Source organism: Triturus cristatus, chromosome 4_2, assembly GCF_964204655.1.
Source record: "Triturus cristatus chromosome 4_2, aTriCri1.1, whole genome shotgun sequence".
Classification (NCBI taxonomy): domain Eukaryota; kingdom Metazoa; phylum Chordata; class Amphibia; order Caudata; family Salamandridae; genus Triturus; species Triturus cristatus.
The window spans coordinates 379,277,694-379,300,204 of record NC_140586.1 but is presented as its reverse complement, the minus strand read 5'-3'; the positions used below and the strand labels follow the sequence as shown (position 1 = coordinate 379,300,204).

The window sequence follows — 22,511 nt, the reverse complement described above, 5'->3', positions numbered from 1 at the left end:
GTTTCAATACGTACATATTTTTGCCATTTTGTCACCCCCTCAGTGATAACACCCAGGGTAGCCTGCACCCACCGCACCCCCCTTCCTACGCCGCTGCTTAGATCAACCTAAAAGATTTCTTTCTCTCCGCTGTGCTATTAGCTGTTGGTAAATCATTCCCCACCCATGGATTGCCAGCACTACAATGCACTAAAATGTGCAGTCAATCATCACACATTGTCACATGCAATTCTGTGTCCCATGCATACAGAAAGCAATTATTTTCTTTTTTGCTGCAGCAGGCATTTTTTTCAATGCTTTTGTCACGTCTCCTTGCATGTGAGACTGCATGGTCTCCTAATTGTGTTGTTGATTATCATACTGCCAATACCACAACCACACCACCACTAATACACTACCACCACCAACACATCAACAACATCAATACAATCGCCACTAATACCTTCAAAACCAGCACCAACATTATCACCACCAACATCGCCTATATCACCAATAACACCACCTCCAATACCACCACTAATACCAATACCACAACCTCCAAAGCCATCACGTACTAATTTAACCACTGATGCCAGACCCCTCCCAAATACCACCATCACCACAAACACAACATCAATAGTAACACTAAAACAAACACCAATACTAACATCATAAATATCACTAATGCTACCATTACCACCGCAACCACACCACAAACACTGCTACCAGTACCATCACCACCAACACTAATAATAATACCCATACCAAGCATTGGTAAAGTCATTAAGCCAATCTTTAATGTGCTATCATATGGAAAAATAATTGTCACAAATTGAGCAATTGCCTTTCCAATGCTGTTGAGGTTGTCTCCTCAAATAGTCAGTCTCTTTCCTCCCTTTATATTGGCTCTTATTGATGCACATAGATTTCAATTAAACAAATTGCTAGGGGCAGTGGAAGGAATATCACGTCCCTTTTGGCTAGCAGTACCATCATATGGTTAGCTCCTTTTCCCCTCCTTAGCCCCTCATTAGGGGGACATGTGTATCAAATTTTCACACAATGCAGGGCAATGCGTTGCTTGAACAGGAGAGAGCTGAGGAGCACCATATATACTAAGATATAGCACTTTTCAGCGCTGCCTTGCACCAACAGAGGCACCCTTGCACCTATGCCAAACAACCCAAAGAGGCATATTACCGCTTCTATGTATGATCCAGAAAGCAAAGAAAGCGAAAGTATCGAGAAGAAATAAACATATTTCTTCTAGTTATGCCTCCTTCGGTAGGCGTACTGATTTCACACAATTCCAGGTTTACAAACATTAGTAAATATAAAACTGCCTGAAATCCATGGGTGGATGTACATGAACCTCCATGCTCCCCTCATGGAATGCCTACCACTAAGAACTGTAACGCAATGCAGTGCAAGCTTCTGCGTTGTATTGTTCCTTTACTAAGCCACATAAGGGGATGCAAATCAGGCCTTGTTCGGTTTGCAGATCCCAAATGAGCTTTAGCGTTGCCCTGCATCACCTTGCATGATGCAAAGGCTTAAATCTTGGCCCAGGTTTCTATTTGTTGTTGAGTGCAAAGTGGTAGACAAGGTAAACAAGGCTACTAGAATCTGGTTTACTTTCTGCTTCTAGTGCTACTTTTTTGACCCACATGTCTAAGATTAGCATAAACAGTGCCATGGGCACATCAGGGTAAGCCAGGGAGAGTAGCTCTTACCACAGACATCCTTAGTGGTAGAAGCAAGACAGGCCTGTTGCCTGGTAAAAGATTGATCAATGAAAGAGTACAGAAAATTCAATCATGATATTGATACATAACAGTCAGCAACCTCCTTAAACAACATGTTCCACAGAGTATTACTCTCAGCTCTTCGTCAAGCATCTAGGAGTGAAATACATAAAATAATATGAGGACCGCCTTGTGGCTCAGTGGAGATTATAAACAACTGAATATACTCCCTCGTAGCCTATCTGTTCCTCAAAACTTAGTTCTTCTCAAATTATCTCATACATTTACTCACAACAGCGACACTTGACATTGAATTTCTCATTATTTTTATTATTTCATTGCTTTATATATTTTATGACAATTCAATTTTCTTTTTTTTAATGTATATCTTTTCTTCATTCAAAGTGACAAAACTGATCATAAAAGTTCATACAAAATACAAAATCAACACAATCATTACATACAATTTTATATAAACAAATCCATTCAATAGAAAAACAGCCCCTGGATTGACTTCAATAAATACAACCATACCACAACCATTCAAACACATCCATACTCTCACAAAAATTCATACAATCCGCATCTGTACAAGGTAGAGGTTATGTGTGACAAAAGGAACCTCTGCGACCAAATAGATTTTTATATTCAGAGCACAAGGCTCAGCACAGGGTCGACGCACATTTCGGTGCTGTAAGAAGGGTAGTTAGACCACCTTCATCAGGACCGTTCCAGATACCCACATCAATATCACAGCAATCAGGGGACCTAAAATACATACAAGAAAGTCACTGTTGTGAATACTAATTTTAAAGCGCTACTAAATAATTAATTGGACCAAACATGCACACAGTAGATACTGTCGGTCATAAGCCACCCATACAGATTTACTGCTCCCACTACTTACAAATGGGGGCCCAAAACAAATCATTCATACCAACATTTATTAGACATACCATAATGTGAATGGTGTTTAGAAAAATGTGAACATGGAAAGACTCAAGAGTACCAGCCACCAGTTTTGAAGATAACGGTCACCATCATACTGTGATCAAACGTGTCTCCAAAAAGAAGAGAAAGAGCTAGGGTGAACCCTGTCCTTTATAGTCAATATATCCAATTCTGTGGCCATTTGTTAAATCAATTCACATAATTACTCAAAGGATCAAAGAATGGGAGGATTTTTTAGAAATTATCAGCCAGCAGCTATTCATGTAATCTCTTGCTCAGAGACAGAATGCTCCCTTATGTTCGACAAAAGCTGCCTCTGTGTCTGTATAAATAGTAAAATAAGTCATTAGGAAAAAGTACCTGGGAGGGGATTTACACATGGTATAAGTGTAACCTACAAACCCTGTTAGCCTTACCAAAGGTAGTTTCCTTAATCAAAATGTACTTATTCTATCTCTTAGTCCTGTGGTCCAATGAGCTAAAGGGACAGGCTTGTCCTAGAAAAAGGGAAACATCACATTGTCATGTTGCGTCTCTCAAAGTAGATTCACGGAGTACAACTAGTCTATCTCTGGTAGCAGTGAATGTCTTACAAATTGCCACAAATACTAACCTAAATTATTTTAGGGAAGTAAGACTCTGACCAATCTTCTATGTTCTTATGCATCAATCTTTGTTCCACATCAATATTATGGCTTTTGCTCAGACGATTTGTACGTTCCATTAAAATGAAAGGAAACTAAGAGAAAGGCAGCCAGTTAGCTTCCTCATCACAGGCCCCAGTCTGGCCTTATCTAGTGGCCATATAAAATTAACAATATTCTATGCTCATAGATTAGTGATAATATGCATCTCTTACTTGTCTAAATCACTAGCTGCCTCCCGTATACCCGGTCGTACACAGACGACAGTGATTTAATGGGACACGGGTGCAGTACTCTTCTTCGCATTCCCAACTCCTGTTCTATTCGCTGGGTAATAGATAATATACCTCTCTTGCTGGTCTCCATAACTACCTGCCTCCCGTAAGTGCTGTCATCCGTGAAGAACAGCAATTAGGTTAAACGCGGGTGCAGTGCTTTTCCCCCCATAGAATATTAAGGCAGTCCGGATATACCAGCTTTCAAACACCTCTCCTCTCAATAAAGAAGGAGTTTATCATTCACATAGTACCCCCACTACTTATAAACATGGTATTGCCAGCGAATGACAGTGATTAAATTAAACACGGGTACAGTGCTCTTCCCCACATAGAAAATTAAGGCAGTCCCGACTCCGTTTATACCGGCTTTCCAACATCTCTCTCCTCAATAAAGAAGGAGTTTATTGTTAACATAGTCCCCCACCTGCTTATAAGAGGAGAGGAGGAAATAGATGATCGGACCCCCAGCTACAGCGCTTACCTATTTTATGAAATCCGGTTCCCTCCACGCAATGGCCCACGGCTCTCCAATCAAAGTACGCTCGGTTGTCACGGATTCCAAGGGCTTTAAATAGCCCCGTATTCGAGTTACAAAAGGCGCGAAACGTTACGTACTTCGACTAAGGTTTGTTGTCGTCTCCATAGAAATAGGACTCAGCCAAAAGTGGGCGCCATATTGTAATGTATGATAAAGTCTATCAGAGTAGAAAAAAGGGAGAAAACGAAGGCTGAAAAATTAAGATACAAACGTCGGGTAATTAAGAAGACGACACAGGTGAATAATCATCTTCATAAAAATAGGACTAAGCCTATATAAATAACCCATACCACAATATAATGTCTGTTCACAAATGACATATATTCAAGTTAAAAGGAGCTAGGGTATTACATGACATAGTCACAAAGGAGATGCATATTCAACATTTATTTTCCCCTATCGTATAGAGCATGGATTCACAATGAGGGAATCGCTGACCAGAGCACAAAGTCCAGTACTGTTTACACAGGAGCTATACTTGCTTTGCTACAGATCGAGGTTATAGTTCCTGATGGTTGCGGCTAACCCTATGTTTTTAGATAGACAAGTCACACTTGTTCTAGCATAAATCAGACTCAGAGCTCTGAGTCATTGCTATCTCCACGTATTTTACAATGTCTAACTACAGACATACCCAAAATGTTCCATATTTTATCAAGTCCCTTCCTGCAGGAAAAGCAGATACATCATGATTCAGTATACTATACATCATGATTCAGTATACTATATCTTTATTTTAAATCAAGGAATCATACTTGTTCTAACATACGGCAACCTTAGAGCCCTAAGGTCTTACAATCTCTGTAGTGTTCTCCGGTGTCTATATATATAGACACCCGCAATATGTTACATGTTTCATCAGATGTTCTACTACTGAGGAAAGAGACAGGTCATGATTTGGTGATATGCCATGCTATGTCTTCATTCAACCCTTTCCGAATACAGTCCAAATGAAAGAGCCAAAAGGTTTCGCGTTTCTTACATGTTAGTTCTGTGAGTTGGTCTGCTTTACTCTGTACCTTTTCTACTGTGCACCATTTTGAGTCTGATTCTAAATGTTGTTTATCCAGAAAATGCTGTACTAGTGGTGCAGTAGTTTTCCTTGTCCTTATAGCGGACTTATGCTCACTGAATCTAAAACGGAATACATGTCCGGTCTCTCCTACATATGCAAGCCCACATGGGCAGAAAAGTATGTATATAACATTACTGCTCCTGCAATTAGTGAGATATCTCAATTTGACATTTACATCTTTATAACTGAAGGATTCAGTAACTAATGCTGCATCACAAGCATGGCATGAGCCACACCTGTGATTTCCCAGTACCATAGGCAATCCAGTGATGGTCGTTTGATGTTTGGACGTCACAGTTTTGTTTCTGGTATGGACCAAAAGGTCTCTGAGGTTCCGATTCCTACGATATGCCACTAGTGGTCGCGGAAGTTGGATCTAGTTCTCATCTGTATTTAGAATCCTCCAATTTTTATTAATCATGTTTTTTATTTTAAAATTCAATGCTGAGTGATTAATAACACATGTGATTTGGTCACGCGGTGCACGTTTTGTGCCTTGTAAGAGTGCGTCTCAGTCATAATATTTTGCCCTCTTATAGGCATGTCTTACAAGGCGATGTGGATATCCTCGACATAGTAACCGTTTTTTCAGCGCATCCCCATGTTTATGGAAATCCTCCATATTCGTGCAATTCCGACGGACACGAAGGAATTCACCGAAAGGAATTGAATCCTTTTGGCAGCTCGGATGGAAACTACAATATTGCAGTATAGTGTTTTTGGCCGTAAGCTTCCTAAAAAGGCAAACCTGTAAACTACCACTTGAACCACTGATCATAATAGCCAAAAATTCCACTTGGCTGGAGCTAAAATTTGCAGTGAATTACAAGTTCTTATCACTCGCATTGAGCCAAAGTATATATTCCTGTAGATTCTCCACATCACCTCTCCAAATTAAAAAAATATCATCAATAAAACGTTTCCACAAAAAAACAGTCTGAAAAAAAAGGTGCTGCTTCATTAAAAACATTTCTCAACTCCCACTCGCCCACATAGGTGTTTGCCACGCTCGGCGCGCAAGAAGCACCCATACTTGTGCCCTTGATTTGTTTATACAAGGACCCATCAAATTCAAAGAAATTGTTCAAAAGTACTGTCTCCAGGCACTGCAATATAAAACCGCCCGGTCTATTCCCAGGAGACCTCTGTAAGAGGGATGCCACTGCCTGTAATGCTTGACACTGAGGAATGTTTGTATATAAAGCCTCAATGTCAAGCGTTACCAATATGTCAGAGCCTGGTTTGAAGGGCACCCCCTCAATCTTACCGATAATATCACCTATGTCACGTATGAAAGAGGCATAATTCTGAGTCAGTGGACATAGATAAGAGTCCACATATTTTGACAATGGCTCAGTACTCGAACCAATGGTTTAAATTATCGGACGCATCGGTGGATTTTCCTTATTTTTGTGCGTTTTCAGAAGGCCATATAAGGCTGGTGTTATAGGGCACATTTTGTTCAAAAAGCTGCACTCTTCTTCACAAATGAGCCCATCAGCCAAGGCCTCATGTGTCATCTCTTGAATATGTGCATTTAATCTAGTAAGTTCTCTCGGTTGTGCCGTCCTGTAATGCTCTGTTATTGCCAGCATATCCAACATATTATTATTACAGTCAGTGTCGTTAAAATGGCGATCCCTCCTCCCTTGTCACAGGGTTTCACTACAAGCTCATTATTAGACTTGATTCTCTCAAGGGCTATATTGTCATTCTTAGATAGATTAAAACGTGGTTTGGTCGGATGTTTACCAATACGAGCAATGTCTTTCGGGACATTTTGTTCAAAAATATTAACCTCCGGACCTACCATATCTAGTGTGGCAGTGAATACTGAGGGAGGTTTGCACTTTGACTGATTTATGTCCTGTTGGTTAGGCGGCCTGTCCATGAAGAATTTTTTCAGTCTGACTTTTCTAAAAAAAGGCAAATAAGTCCTCATGGAGTATAAATTTATCGAGTTGAGTACTAGGAACAAATGACAAACCATGACTAAGCCCTGAAGTCTCTTCTACACTTAAATCCATTCTGGATAAGTTGTAGATAGGTAATATATCTCCTTCATTAGACTTTTTGGTAGTAGCTGTACTATCTACCACCAGTACTGTTGAATTTGGGTCTTTACATACATCTGTTGAGGTTGAGGGCTCATCTAATGTTGTCCCCCTCTGTCCTGTTGCCAACGGATGTTCCTCCCCCTGTATTGGCCTCTCGGTAAAAAACCCTGGCCATGGTAAGAGTGCTGAGTCTGTCTACCCCTATAGGGTCTAGGATTGTATTGGGCTCCCCCATATCTTGAAAATGATCATTGTCAGAGTCAGAAGACCCTGTATCCGAGAAGTTGGTAATCCGTCTTCTATAGTTGTTAACATGGTTAGGGACATAGTTTCCTTGATTTCCATTTTGATAGTAAGAGGGATCAGTGGAGATTATGTCAAAGAGAGTTCCGTAACAGGAGAGCAAAACTTCTCTGTTCGTGTTATTTCTGTGGTTAACATTGTTCTCTCTTTCCAGACATTCCTAAGTTGATGTGTGGGATTTCTTCACACCCTACTTTGCTCTTCTCATCCAATAAAATCATAGATACTGCAGGGACATCCTGTTCCAAATCACTTATCTTCCAGAGCCACCATCTAGCAAATCCTCAATTAGCAAGAGGACCCAAAATGCATGAATATCAATGATCCCTCTTACACAAGATAAAAGCCTTCTTACTAGAAACCACTGCATAACAATTGCTCATACTTTAACTTTATACCACATAAATGGAGGAAATACCCTGTTCATAGGCATCTAAGGTTTCACCTGGACAGATATAAAGATCATCTCCCATTTTCTGCCTGAATAATGAAAGAACCATGCAACTATCCACATGCAACCCACAAACACACAGAACTATACTGGCACCATCGACAAGCTTGTTTCAAAGCAAGCTGCAATAGTTAAAAGGATGTAATGATGCACTCCACAACACAGGGAAGCCACTCCACACTGAATGTAAGCTCCATAAATGTAAATAGATAAATCACCAGAGAAGCCTTCTTGGTTTAAGCCCCAGTACTTTGAAATTTGATCCCCAGCAGGGTAAAAGTTTTTTCTACATATCATGCGTTCAGATTTTCGAGAAGCACCACTACTATCAGTCTTTAAACACTCCGTAATCACCCCTAATCACCTTCCTATCCAGAACCTCATCACCACTCTTCTCCATTTTCTCATTCTTCTCACCGATCCTTCCAGCACAGTCCACTTCCCAACTATAATGTGTTGCTAACTCTGCACCTAGTGTAGTCCCTCAGTTCCCCCTCTTGATCTATGTTATCACCCGTAAACCACTTACGAATCACTCTCATCTCTTTTTTATTAAGGAAGCTACAGACAAATACCTCAGGTTATAACAATAATTACCAAATAGTTAATATATTTAAAAATAGCAGTGAATTTTACAGCAGTGACACATATTAAAAATATGACTATATGAATAGTAATGATCATTGCAAATATTCTGTCATTTAATGTGAAAATGTTGCAGGATAAACAGCATTTTTATTTTTGATTATAAATAAATAAAAAAAGAGTAATTGACAAAAATATTAGATGTGGAAATCGAGAAGAAAAATATTTGTTTTATAAAAATTTGATTCCATACTGTAGAAAATGTATATTAAATAGATATTGATAAGGAAATATTAACATAGCTGAGAACCATATGAGAAAAAAACACTCCCAAAGCAAGTCTAATTGTTTAAAGAGGTTCAAAACCTTCATAGATCTTTTGTACTTTGTCCACTGAATCCGATAAATATAAATAGGAAGTCATTGGCCTCCCTAGCATATCTCTTTTGATTGGAAATTCTGTAGACGGAAGTAGCGCACTATCGGGCCTGATGCTGGTGCATATCAAGTACCACCAAGCCTATCAAGTACCACCAAGCCTTGAATGTGGTTTATGGTGCTTTTTCAATTAGATGTCTATAACTGTAAGCAATGTCAATTAAAATGTCTACAAATCTGCCTATCATAACATTTATCATCATTCAAAAGCTTCATGCTATGCAGAGATACATGTGTATTAAAAGTAGTCTACTAGATAAACAATACATGGGCCCAGATTTACAAAATGTTTTTTTAAATTTACTTTCCAGTGCTGTGAGGTTGCCACAAAATAATGCAAAAAAAGGCCTTGCATTACTCAGCGTCCAGGGTGCGTTCAATGGGTGGTGCATTAGCATTCCCATGCAATCACCCATTGTTTTTTAAGCAATACCCGGACTAATAACTATAGTAGACAGGTTTGTTTTCACCAAAACATATAGCCACTTTGAAGCAAGCATACTAAGGAGAAATGCTTTTACTGCTGCAGTATACGAGCACATATCCTGAGAGGGAAAAGTTTATTAGTAAGTCTAAGCATAGTATTTTGTACTTGAAGGGTACCCTTCCAATAAAAAACCTATGCTAGGTATGACACAGACACCTTTGCAGTACAGTACAAAGGTGTTGTGTGGTACTAGGCAGTCTGATTGCGAACCAGCCCTACGAAGAGGGCAGAATAGCCCCATATCCTTGTAGATATGGCACTTTCCTGCCCTCTCACGCAACACAGCAACTTTGAGTCCCATGCTGCGCAAATTCCTTGTAAATCTGGGCTACAGTTCAATTGTGCTGACAGAATGAGATGTTAAGTGGATTGTAGACCATATCTTGTCCTATTTGGAAATAGGACCCATATGTTCCAAATCTCGTTCCCATAGTAATTTAGTTTTGGTTTTAGGTCTATTGATTTTATATACATATCATTTACAATATAAAAAAGAACCTTTAACATTATTATAAAGGTTATATGGATGTGTTATAGAAATAGAATATTTAAATTGAAATTAACTCTCATCTCTGGAACGCTCTTGATTTGTACCACACGTCTTTGCGTTTCAAAGCCAGGTGAGGAAAGGAGATAAATAAAACGTAAAACATAATTTCACACAGGACATTTTTCACACAACGTGAGTGATTATTTATTGGAGTCCTTGTCTATATGCACCTCTCATTCGCCTCTCACTTGTCTAATCCTACCAATGCACTTTCTTCAACTGCCACCATTTGAAATTTTACTTTGTAAAGTGAGGCTCTTGTCTACCTGTATGATATATCTGGGCTTTTTGCTTTACTAACTGCCTTCTCTGGTTGTCCAAATTCACTTCTATAGCTTATGATTTCCATCATTTGTTATACTTACTTAATTACTATATGAGTGTTGTTTACTAGGTCTGCATCATTCCCTATACCCCTATGTTTCCATCTACCTTTTCACTTATTTGTTTTCTATTTGTCCTTTTTTAAATACCTCTTAGGGTGGTTTCGTTTTTTTGTTTCCATGATTAATTTTGCTCCATTCAAGATTCATTTCGTGCTACTGCATCCTTGCAGGGACCCCACATCTTTGCACAATTCTTTGCATATTATACACTTCGTGATGCTCACTATGCCCCAAAGTGTTCTTTGCAAAATAGTTCTCGATTCTCAGATGTAAAGCTGGTTCTTTATAGGTTGGGCTCTCTCCAAGGTACTTTTTGCAGGCTGCCCAGAATGACATCTTTCTGTAACTGCCAAAGGAATATTTCATTGACCGGTCTACGATTACTATTGCCAAAGTAGTTTGCATTTTTCTTGCTATAATATATTCCCACTTAATTATATTAATCCACAGTGCATCTCTAGATTAGGTCTCTAGAATAATAACAAATGTTTGCATTTGTAGTCCCTAATAGAATTCAATCTTTCCCCTTCTACTACCTATGCTCTTCCAAAAGGCAGTATATAGGAGTATGGCTACACACAACTCATTCTCCTCACAACACCACAAAGTTTGATCAAGTATTGTGAGATCATACCCAGATGCAGGTCGTGCAGTGCTTACTTCCCATGGACTGTTTCATACAAGGTCCCCTATCTGAGGTAATCAAATTCAAGGACATCACATTAAATACGACTCCTTTTAAGCAAAACAGAGACTATTTGTGTATTGTACAACTACTGAATGCTGGTGCTGTATTCACAATCTATTGGCATTAGCGGGGTGCCTAATATGCCTGATTTAGCGCATAGTACATGACATACTTACTTGGTAGCCATGAATATTGAACTGACTGATCCATTTCAATAGATATATTGTATTGGATTTTTGCTCCATGTAACCTTAGCTATGTACCTATTTGCTTCCACAGCAAGTAGTATTGCATGGGGTTATCATGTTCACTTTTATTTTGGTTGTGTTTTTTTTATTCCAAACCTCTGTATAAATATGTTTTTGTGTGCATGTTATCTCCACAGACTGCGGCAACAAGGACTGCAGTTGGCTTGGCATATGTTATTGCGCCATGTGTCACTGGAGGGGCGATAGTCATAGGAATTGTAACAGTGATGCTAATCGTAAAGTTCCTCGAGCTGCAGAGGGCAGAAGGACAGTTCAATCCCAGGGGCATGGAGCAAACTGCATCTCAAGTGGAAATGGCGTACAGTGTTCCAAAGGTGCCGCCGGAAGAGCGTCTGATATGACATTCTGGGTTTGACGGAGTAGCGGGGGAAACGGGTTGTTGTGAAATGGCTTTTTGGACCCATTGCCATGGATTTGTTCTGCCTAGCAAGCACCATTATGCACTCCTGCTGTTGTCACTTGTCCGCAGTCATCACCTGATTGTCACAAGAGAGAATGATCACGCGAACATCTCATCTGCTCACCTAGGAATCACCAACTGAAGCCCTCTTAGATGTGCATGGAGGAAGACGTGAAGCAATGGGAGACATTTGTGGGGAAAGCCTTGAAAGTAGTTTAGCGAACATTTACAACTAGATGTTATTAACTGTGAGCAATGGCAATCAAAAAATCTGCCTATCATAACATTTATCGATATTCAAAAGCTTCATTCTATGTAGAGAAGCAGATGTTAAAAGTAGTTTAATATAGAAACAACAGACCAGCCCAGACCTACAAACATTTTGCACTGGGTTTGTGTCGTAAAAGTGCGCAGAAATAATTTTTTTTATTTACTTTCCAATGCTGAAAGGTTGCCACAATCTAAGGTAAAAAACTGCTTTGCTTTATCTGTGTCCGATTGTGTTCCATGGGTGGTACACGAGCATTCTCATGCAACCACCCTTGGTTTTTGATGCAAAACCCTATCTACTAACAATAACATGGTAGCATAAAACTGTACTGGAAACATGACAGTGAGAGTTTAGCACTTGCTCCCAGGGTATCTGTACCTTTCAAGACAGAATGTTAAAGAAGAAACAAACTGGCCAACCCTCTCACCTATTCGAGATCAATAAAACAAGTACCACTAATCGAAAAGTAGTTATTTATGGCACCACAAAGTGGCTAAATTACTATATCAAGCACTGTCCAAAAATTAAGTTATTATATTTACCCAAGATAAATAGTAGGGAACCCAAGAGGTAGAATAGGTGGACGATTAGAAGCAAAATAATTGAATAAACAGATGATAGTGGTAAATCAAAGGCACATGTTTTTGCCAGCAATGCAATTACTGTGCTTCACTGCTTATAAACAATTTACACACAGCAGGCTCTGGGTTGTTAGTTCAACATTTTTACAAATTAACTAAAGTGCATTTGAAAGCTTTGACATACTTATATAGCACACTGATAGTTATAAGAACATAGCACGTGATCGGCAGAGGTAAATAAAAATGTAAAGCAAATGCCTTATTTTCTATTCAGAATTTGAGTGAATAGTGTATTGGTTTTCAATGTGCTAAATTCATTGAATTGTCCACATCTCTAAAAACTATTGATCTCATTTACAAAAAACTGACAGAGTGCGGCAAGCCATTTTGCTTTGCAGAGTTGCGTCATTTCAAATACCAGAAATGCATCGTATTAACCACAATACCCCTGGCACACAATTGGCTGCCATGCACCAGTGCAGGCACCCTTACGTCATGTTGCAAGGGTGCCCGCGTTGCGGGGATGATTGATTTTGTGCCTGCATAAAAACAATAATTGATGTCATTTTCCTCTTTCTATGCTTTCTATGAATGCCGCACGCATAGAAAGAGGAAAAAATTAGGAGAAATAAATGTATTTCTCCTCGTTGCCCCACTTCTATGCCTCACCTGGGGAGGCATAGGACTCTGAAACATTCTCAACTTTACAAAACGTTATAAACCTGGGAATGTGTCAGGTTCCATGGATGTTGCGTGGTAACACCCACATTGACACCCACATTGAAACCCATGGAATGCCCCTTTTACGCAGAGTAATGTGTGAAAGGGGCCCATATTTAGAAGGCCATGAAAGTCACACAGGGTGACTTTACATGGCCTTATAAAAATGGGCAGGCATACTCCGCTGCCGGTCGTTCTGTCGTATATGTGTATATATTCTTACCCTAGCAATACAAGATACAAACTTCATGCCAGCTTTCTTTGGGTTGAATTACATAACATATCCCAGGCAAGGCCGGCTTTGGCACTTGTGGCGCCCGGTGCAACATTCTTTTTTGGTGCCTCCCCATGACCTACTTCTCCATGGATTCCCTCCCTACCATACTCCAGAAGTGCCACTTATGTCTGCATAGCTCCTTTCTCACATGCATTTAATTTGTTTTCTATCTCTATTTTTACCAGTCTAGGATTTCAGAGCACTTTACATCTCACACATACATTATACTGAGACAACGAATCAAACTTGTGTAAATCAGTCCATAGAAAGTATTACATTTTTTAAATGAGGCGGGGGAAATGAGTGGGGCAGAGGGGATATCCACCAGTTTTTGGTAGATGTTCTGTTCTCGCTCTAAACTACCCCTTAAGTGAACACTTTCACTATCTGGAGTCGACCCAGTAACCCTTTGGCAATAAACATATGCCTTACAGGAGAAAAGAAATACACTGAACATTTCTATGCATCAGTTACCTTACTGTGAATTTAATCATTGAGATAGGCTTTTATTTATTTATGTAATGGTGCGCATGCAGAGGAAGATTTACTGCATGTGTAATGTAAAAACATAAATGCTATGGTTGACGTGCTTAGTGATAGATTAATTTGGGAAGTTTCTTTGCATAAGAATGGTTTTAGGACTGCAGTGGTGTCGCAAACATAGCAGTTATTTCACACAATCTTGTTTACCATCAACGTGCTTAGCGTTGTCTCACTAAAACTGAAGATCACCATCTGTGAAATATCACTAATGTATTTGGAACTAATCCTTAATGATAATGTTATGATGCTCAGCTGACAATGGACGCCATCATATGGTACTATAATGTGTTATTATGGCGATTGAAGACCTTGGTTATATTTTGCTATGCATCGCTCACTCTAGATTCAGGGTGGCATCATTTAAGAGGGCAAGCGCTGCACTCTATTCATCTTGAGGGGTGTATATACATATATATGGAGAGAGAGAGATTGTATACCAAAGTGCACTGACGATAACATAAACAAATTAGTTTAAACCTGTCACAGCTTTTTTATATGTTATAATAGAAAAATAAAAATCACAAAATGTTCTTTGATCTAATATATCAGCAATCTAGGGCAAATGCCTTAAATGTTTTAGAGAAGAAGAAAGTACGACAGTGCTGGGTGTATATATACATGAAAATGAAAGAGCATCTTGGATGGTTGCTCCAGTCGGGCAGTTAAAACACTGCTTTTAAGAAGAACACTCAGACTAATCTATTTGAATTGTAAATATCAAAGAATAATACCACTATTCATGATTAAATAAAACATTTCTGATATTGATACTAACACAGTGTTCTTGGTGATTTTAAATAATACGCATTGTAATACATATAGGAATATATAATGCTCTATTGGAGAAATGACCCACCATAGTATCTGTTCCCAAATGTTTCTGGAGCAACGATCCTCATTTAAACGTAATCACTCCAAAATCAGAATGGAACACACACTGGAAGAACAGATTTTTTAGTTTGCACATTACAGATCTTTCATATCATGACCAACATACACGAGGTGAATGGTGCACAAGCAACCTCTGCTAAAGCATAAAATCCACATGTTTAAAGAAACAAGAAACTTAGCACAAAAGCAAACGGAAATAATTCCCAAACAAAATATACACTATACTCCAATATTCCAAGTCCCAGTAGCCAGTTGACTAAACCCTTCTCCGTGTGGATGTTCTAGGCCACATGGTACAACACTCTGCATGCCATTCAGCATGCCAACAGTAACTTGTAAATGTCCATTTGTGCTATTTCTGACCTTCAGGCTATTGTGCTGATGTGTCATGGCATCTTTCAGTGCACAACATCTCTCATGTCAATATGTCAGCTTCGGACTTTAATTTAAGCCACAAAATGCTCCATTAGTCTGAGATATTTGGTAGTGAACATTTTACCAACTGTACTCAATGACTTTAAATGAACACTTGATTTGCCTAGTTCTTCATTTACCCCAGCATCAACAAGATATTTGGTCTTCCATTTAACTCAAAAGGAGTGTGTACTGTAGAAATGTGATGTGAACCATATGTTGCACACAGAGTTTATTATAGTAAAACACTTCATCACCATCAACTGTGCACATTCAGGTAGGGTTCTATTAATTCACTCAATAAATCAGTTTACTCAAGGATGGTATGCCACCATCCTTTTGCCCACTATATCGCTTTACATAAGAACATTTCTTATCTACATCAAAATTAATACATTTTTTCCACATTGACTGAGACTATGACCATGGGTATTCTAACATAAGATACACATTGTAAAAGAACTTCATCATATTTATGTTGTATTACTGGGATTCCTACAAAACAAATGCCCACTCATTTAAAGTCACAATCTATCTGTTCAATCATGTACCCCCCAATTATGAGCACAACATGTTTATTCCATGATCTTTCCTACAGTTCAGCTCCACAGGACACACTTTTACTGGCATATGTTTGTCACAACTGAGGTAAAGCATACAATATTTCACAAATCATCATCTCCGTCTAGGACTAGCCTGCAGTAAATGATGCTTAGCAAGAGTTATCCTGAGATATCCCTTGGTTGACAAAAGAGTGAGCTGGAGCCCACACTGACTAGTGGTATATACGTATGTATCTCCCCCCCAAACTACCCCATCTGCTTCACAAGGAAGCTCTTCTACAATCTCTAAATAAGACAGTAAACGTTGAATAGTAATTCTTCCGTAGCCATGCTTCGTTATTTTTTACTAATGCACTGAACCATGTGTTCTATCACCATGCATTTGCCATTAGATACTTGGTATTCTCATGAGGAACCTTTCAACTTTCAACCTGATCATCTTTGTAAATTACTACAACCTTCGAGATCTAGTCTAACACTTATGGTCTTTGATGTCTTTGAATCTTCACCAATCAAAATGAAAGCCAATGGTGTTTGGCCCTTCCAGAGCACGGCTTCCTTCCCAACACATATGCGTTCTAATTTCCAGTGCTTAGTACAAACTAGCATCTCTTTTTAGATCATATATACTGACTTTTGTGTATTTCAAAGTGTGGGAAAAAAATCAACTGACTGAGTCCTGCTTCCCCTCTATTTGGGCTAGAAATAGGTGCATGACTCAATTGTTATTGGGAATTACTATCAGAAAACTATTTGGCACTTCCTTTCTTGGAGACACACATAATTAATGGCCTGTTGTGTGCTGAAGCACCAAATGTGGTGTGTGTATTGGCATCTCTCTTACCTAAAAAGTATTGCCTTCCAAAAAAATAATTTTGTATTAAAATGGCAGAGACACTGGCAGTAAAAACATTCACCCATCATGTTTGTATGGAACAAATGTCCTCATTCAAATCTAAGTATTCAAAAGAATATGTAAACAAAAAGGTGTTCACTTAGCAGGTTTCACAGCAAAATAGGATGGTGATGTCATATTAGAGTATTAATGTCAACCTAAAACCAGAACAGTTAAAATTCAGCAAAACTTCCAAAACACACTTGTTCTGCTCTACCTAGGGATCATAGTGACCCTCTCCTCAATGTATGTAAGTGATTTTATTACGCCTCATTAATTAAAATCATTCCAGACAGTGCCAGGTCATCATACAAAAATTATAAAATTGTAAAAATCACTACATACAATACTAAATCACCATAGTAAAAATATGAAATTGTAGAACACCAAGCATAAAATAAGAAAAATAGACTTATGGCTTTGAACCCTGTGTGGCAGCTGTTACTGGCAACAGAAGTCTGTATTCTGTTTAATATATAGTTAAAACGTCACGTCTTTGGGTAGCCTTTACTAAAAATATGGTAAATCAACAGTTCCAGATCGTGTCGGCGGAGATAAAACAGGCAAGGACTACTGTCTGTATGAACGAATGCCCCGTTGGTTGAAAGGCACTGTCAAAAGGTCCCACCTATTCCTTAGGAGTTTAGGGCAGATGCAAAGTAGGTGGCAAAGGTCTTCTTTGGTTGACCTATATAAACAGCAAGTCGTTTATTCAGTGTTCCGAAGCCATGGCGAAATATGCAATAGTGAGGGCTTATAAATTATGTACATCACTGTGAATTAAAAATATTTCTCGCACCCCCATTGTCCCAAACAGCTCCACTTGAATTGCCCTGATTGTAGTCCCTAGTTACCTTCAACTTCCTTGAGAGAACTGAAATGGACTTACATCAGGTGGGAGTTTCAGAGGTCTGGTCATTAATACAATTAATATATATATATAAATATATATATATTAAATAACATATATATTACCTACTAGCGGTCGCCAGTAGGTAGTTATAGTTAGGAAGTAGTTTCCATAGGAAGATCATTTTTTGTTTTGCCAATAACCTTGGCGCAGTTTGATGAATCCTCGCAAAAATGTCTAAATTAGTTCAACACTCACTTCAGCTGCTGTCTTGAAAGTTTTGGGTGATCCGTCAAGCAGGGGCCTAGAACTTTAAACAAGGCTACAGCCCGAGCTGCTGAACGGAATTACATCAAATATGGCAGGAAGGTAGCTGTTGGTCCAGAAAGCAAAATTTTTGTAAATTGGTGTAAATCCATTCTGTAGTTGCTGAGAAATGTAAAGAAATTTTGAGTTTTATATCTGGGCAGGCAGAGGATCTGTGACCCCTCCCGATGTACTGAGATCTGATTGGCTGCCAACACTCCAAACTAGGAAGTGTTGTCCGACATCTTGTGACTCGGTTGAACCGAGTCACAGGAAAAAACGTTAAAAAATAAATAAAAGGGTGCAGGGTGGTGCCACAGGGACCCCCAAGGGCCAAAGAAGAATGGTCTTCTGCGCTTTGATATTAATCGGTTCCCGCGTGGGCCAGGTCCTGGGGGCATTTGCATATTACAGGAGGGGGGCACATGGGCCCTCCTCCTGGGGCTTACTAATGTCCCGCAGACCACCTCCTCCCCAGGGCTTTATATGTAAAGAAAGCAGGGGGGCATGTGGACCCCCTCCACCCCAGAGGCCACCTCTTCCCCAGGGGTTTAATTTGAAATAATGTGGAGGCTGCATTCACCCCCCTGCAGCACAGGGGACTGTCACCTCCCCGGGGCAGAATTGAAGCAAGGACGGGGCACATGGCCCCCCTCCTGGAGTCATACATGGCCCTGGGACCGCCACCTCCCAGGGCTGGCTCCTGTCCTGGGGTGCCCAGCCCGGGACATTGTTGTTCACAATGGCTTGGCGGGAGTTTTACCGCTCCCGCCAAGACATAGCAAACTGTGCTCTGCTTTGAGCAAGCGAGAGCACTTTGCTCTCGCTTGCTCAAAGCGGAGCACAATTGCTTTAACAGAGAGGGAGCTGCATGTTAGCAGCTCCCTCTGTGTCATAGCAATGCTGGCTCCCGCATGAGGTGGGGAGTCGGCAGGGACCGCTGGGCCTTGAGGCTCCACTCACAATTCCTAATTGTACAAAGTGGGTGCCCTGGGTGGAACCAGGACACCCACACTACAGGCCGGGGGGCCCTCCTCCCATTATTAAAAAAAAAGCCTGTGCCACAGGTGATGGGCCGCTCGGCCTCCCCCTCCCTTTTACTTTACTTGCCCTGGGGAGAGGAGCCACGCAGAACTCTTGCCCCATTGAAAAAAAAAAGGCATGTCCCCAGGCATGGAGTTCACTGGGCCCAAAACAGCCAAGGGAAGGGGGGCCAGCGGCCCTCCCCCCCTAATAAAAAAAAAGAATTAAAAAAAGACCGGCAAGTCACCAGAGGCCACTCCCCCTTACAGCACCATTCAGGAAACGTGTCTCCTGGAGCACAACTAGTTAGGGGATGAAGTCCCTTTGGCTGCAGAGGATCCTTGGGGGCCAACAAGCCCTCCTGTTACCTTCAGTAAGTGCCACAAATCGCGATTGTTGAGGACTTCGGAGGGCACGCTCCCTTTCTACACCACTCTGCAAACGTGCCTACTGGCGCACTGCTGGTAGGGGGATGAAGTCTCCTTGGATGCTGAGGGTCCTTGGGAGTCAACAAGCCCTCCTTTTACCTTCAGTAAGTGCCATAGAGCGCGATTGCTGAGAGGACTTAGGAGGCCATGCCTCCACCACTCTGCAAAAGCACCTCCTGGCACAATGCTGGTTGGGTGATGAAGTCCTCTTGGATGCTGAGGGCTTTTGGAGGCCCAGAAGTCCTCCGGTTACCTCCAGTAAGTCTGACACACCAGGATTCCTGAGAGCGGGTTGGAGGCCTGCCCCCTTTCTTCACCACTCTGCAAATGAGACTACCAGTTACAAAACATAGACATTCACTTAAAAACCAAAGCTTACAGGGATGTTTTAGTTAGGAAATAGAATTTTAAAAACATTAGAAATTCACTGAAAAAAACAAAGGTTACATGGACATTGTAGTTAGGCTCAGTTTTCACTCATACAAAACCAGTGAAATTCAGCAGTTATTGTTACGTGAGCTAAGTATAACTTATGCCTACGCACTGCACTGCTTATAACCTCACATATTACATCACTCATGACATGGTCAGTGACATTACTGATGACTTCACTAAGGACCTCTTCCACAGAACCACTCAAATATCCACTCACACCGCCATTCAACCTCTTGTCTGTCCACTCACACAACTGCACAACCACTCACATACCTATTCACACACCTATACCAGTACTCACACCCACTCTCACTCCTCCACAGAGCCCCTCACATACCCACTCATTCATACAGCCACTCACACAAGCATTCACTCACCCATACAGTCACTCATACAACCAGTCACTCACCCATACAGCCAGTCACATAACCACACACTCACCCATACAGCTACTCACAAACACACTTATTTACCTACAAAGTCACTCACACACCTACTCACTCATCCAATCAGCCTCTCAACACAGCCATTCACTCACCCATACAAGAGCCCTCACACACCCTACAGTCACTTACATGCCCATTCTCCCATTCATACAAGCACTTACACATCCATACAAGCACTTACACATCCTTTCATTCACCGATACAGGCATTCACACAGACACTCTCCAATACAGACACTCACACACCAACTCACTTAAGCAAACACCCACTCAAAAAGTCACTCACCCATACAGCCACTACAAACCCACTTACCCACCCATAAAGCTTCTCACACCGCACTCACTCACCAATATAGCCACTCACACAGCATCTTACTCACTCATACAGCCACTCACACACCCATGTATACACTCATACAGCCACTCACACACCCATACTTGCAGTAGCTATCCTGGGGGGAGGCAAATAGGAGAGAGATCGGAGAAACTTGGGAGTTCGAAAAGAAATTCCATAACAAGGCCCCGAAAAGGAAGGAAATTACTGACTGGTACTGGACCCTGGTGTTCTCCGAAGAAAATAAGTTGAAAGCACCACATGAGATCTGGGATGGTGCTATTCAGATGACGGAGCCACAGAGAATGTGGCTACTTTCTTTTAAATTGCTGTATAAGGTGGTCAAGCCAGCAAATTTGAAAAGGAAACATTTTTTCACAGTCAATAGGCTATATTGGACACCAAGTAAATTGGGAAGATTCGTAACAGCTGTAGCCCCAAGATGTCACAGATGTGGTATGATAAGTGCGGATGATCGGCATATGTTTTTTGAATGCCCCCTGTTACAGGATTATTGGTCTTTGATCGAGAAAGTAATAAACAAGATTCTCTGCACTAATATAAAAATAAGCTTAACGTTGATCATGATGGGGTTGGAGGATCAGCCGACCTCGCCCATATCGACGAACAGGCGGGCCCTACTCTTTTATAATGGACAGATGCTGTACCGCCTCAGGGTCGGACTGGCTCTAGGCGGTTAAAACTATTTGCAAAACGGACATGGGACTCGAGACCGGTACACATTCTAAGATCTGGGAGGAATTTTTGAATTGGAATGATACAATAAGAACTTAATCCCTCGTGTCGTATGATTACACCTGTGTGGAACTAGCACCCAGGAAACTGGGCGGGCTGGTACGCAGGATTATTGCGATACTGCAAATAGCCTGGAGCGGTACAGGTCGGATGTCAGGCTCGACTTTGCAAACAATGGTGGTATGAGGACACCAACAAAAAAACACACACACACACCCATACACACAAGGATACATACAGTCACACAGCCACACACATAATATATAAGTAATGATACTCATTAGTACACCAAGTATACTAATTTAACTTCTGTAGTACCTTAGTATAAATGTTTAACAATCATAAACTCTTACAGTGCATTGCAGGGGAATAAGTTATACTTAGCCCAGGTAACAATAGCTGCCGAATTTCACTGGTTTTGTATGAGTGAAATTTGAGCCTAACTATAACGTCCATGTAACCTTTGCTTTTTTCAATGAATATATATATATATATATATATATATATATATATATATATATATATATATATATATATATATATATATATTCACTTAAAAAACCATAGGTTTCACACATGTTATGGTTAGCTGGACATTTCACTCGTAAAAAACCATTGAAACTCTCCCGTTATAGTTAGTTCAGATAACTATAACTCGCGCGACCGCAATCCACTGCTGATGACGTCACATGTTACATCACTCATGACATGGTCAGTGACATCACTCATGACATCACTGATGACATCATCCCTGTGATAGAGTGGCGGTCGCGCGAGTTATAGTTATCTGAACTAACTTTAACGGGAGAATTTCAATGGTTTTTTACGAGTGAAATGTCCAGCTAACCATAACATGTGTGAAAACTATGGTTTTTTAAGTGAATTTGCAAGGTTTTTTAAATGCTAATTCCTAACTATAACGTGTGTGAAACCTATGGTTTTTTAAGTGAATTTG

At 40.3% G+C, this 22,511-nt stretch overlaps 1 protein-coding gene across 4 annotated transcripts in view; it reads left to right on the top strand.

Annotated features, from left to right (window-relative positions):
- CRB1 (crumbs cell polarity complex component 1) overlaps positions 1 to 22,511 on the top strand; it is an 828,623-nt gene that overhangs the window by 763,432 nt on the left and 42,680 nt on the right. For 3 of the 4 annotated variants that reach the window (XM_085601838.1, XM_085601837.1, XM_085601840.1), the window contains exon 12: positions 11,541 to 14,939. The exons of the other annotated variant lie outside the window; for it this stretch is intronic. In XM_085601838.1, coding sequence (XP_085457964.1) covers positions 11,541 to 11,765 — 225 coding nt within the window. In that variant the 3' untranslated portion in view covers positions 11,766 to 14,939. Of the gene's footprint in view, positions 1 to 11,540; positions 14,940 to 22,511 lie in introns of those variants that run through there. 4 annotated transcript variants of the gene reach the window in all.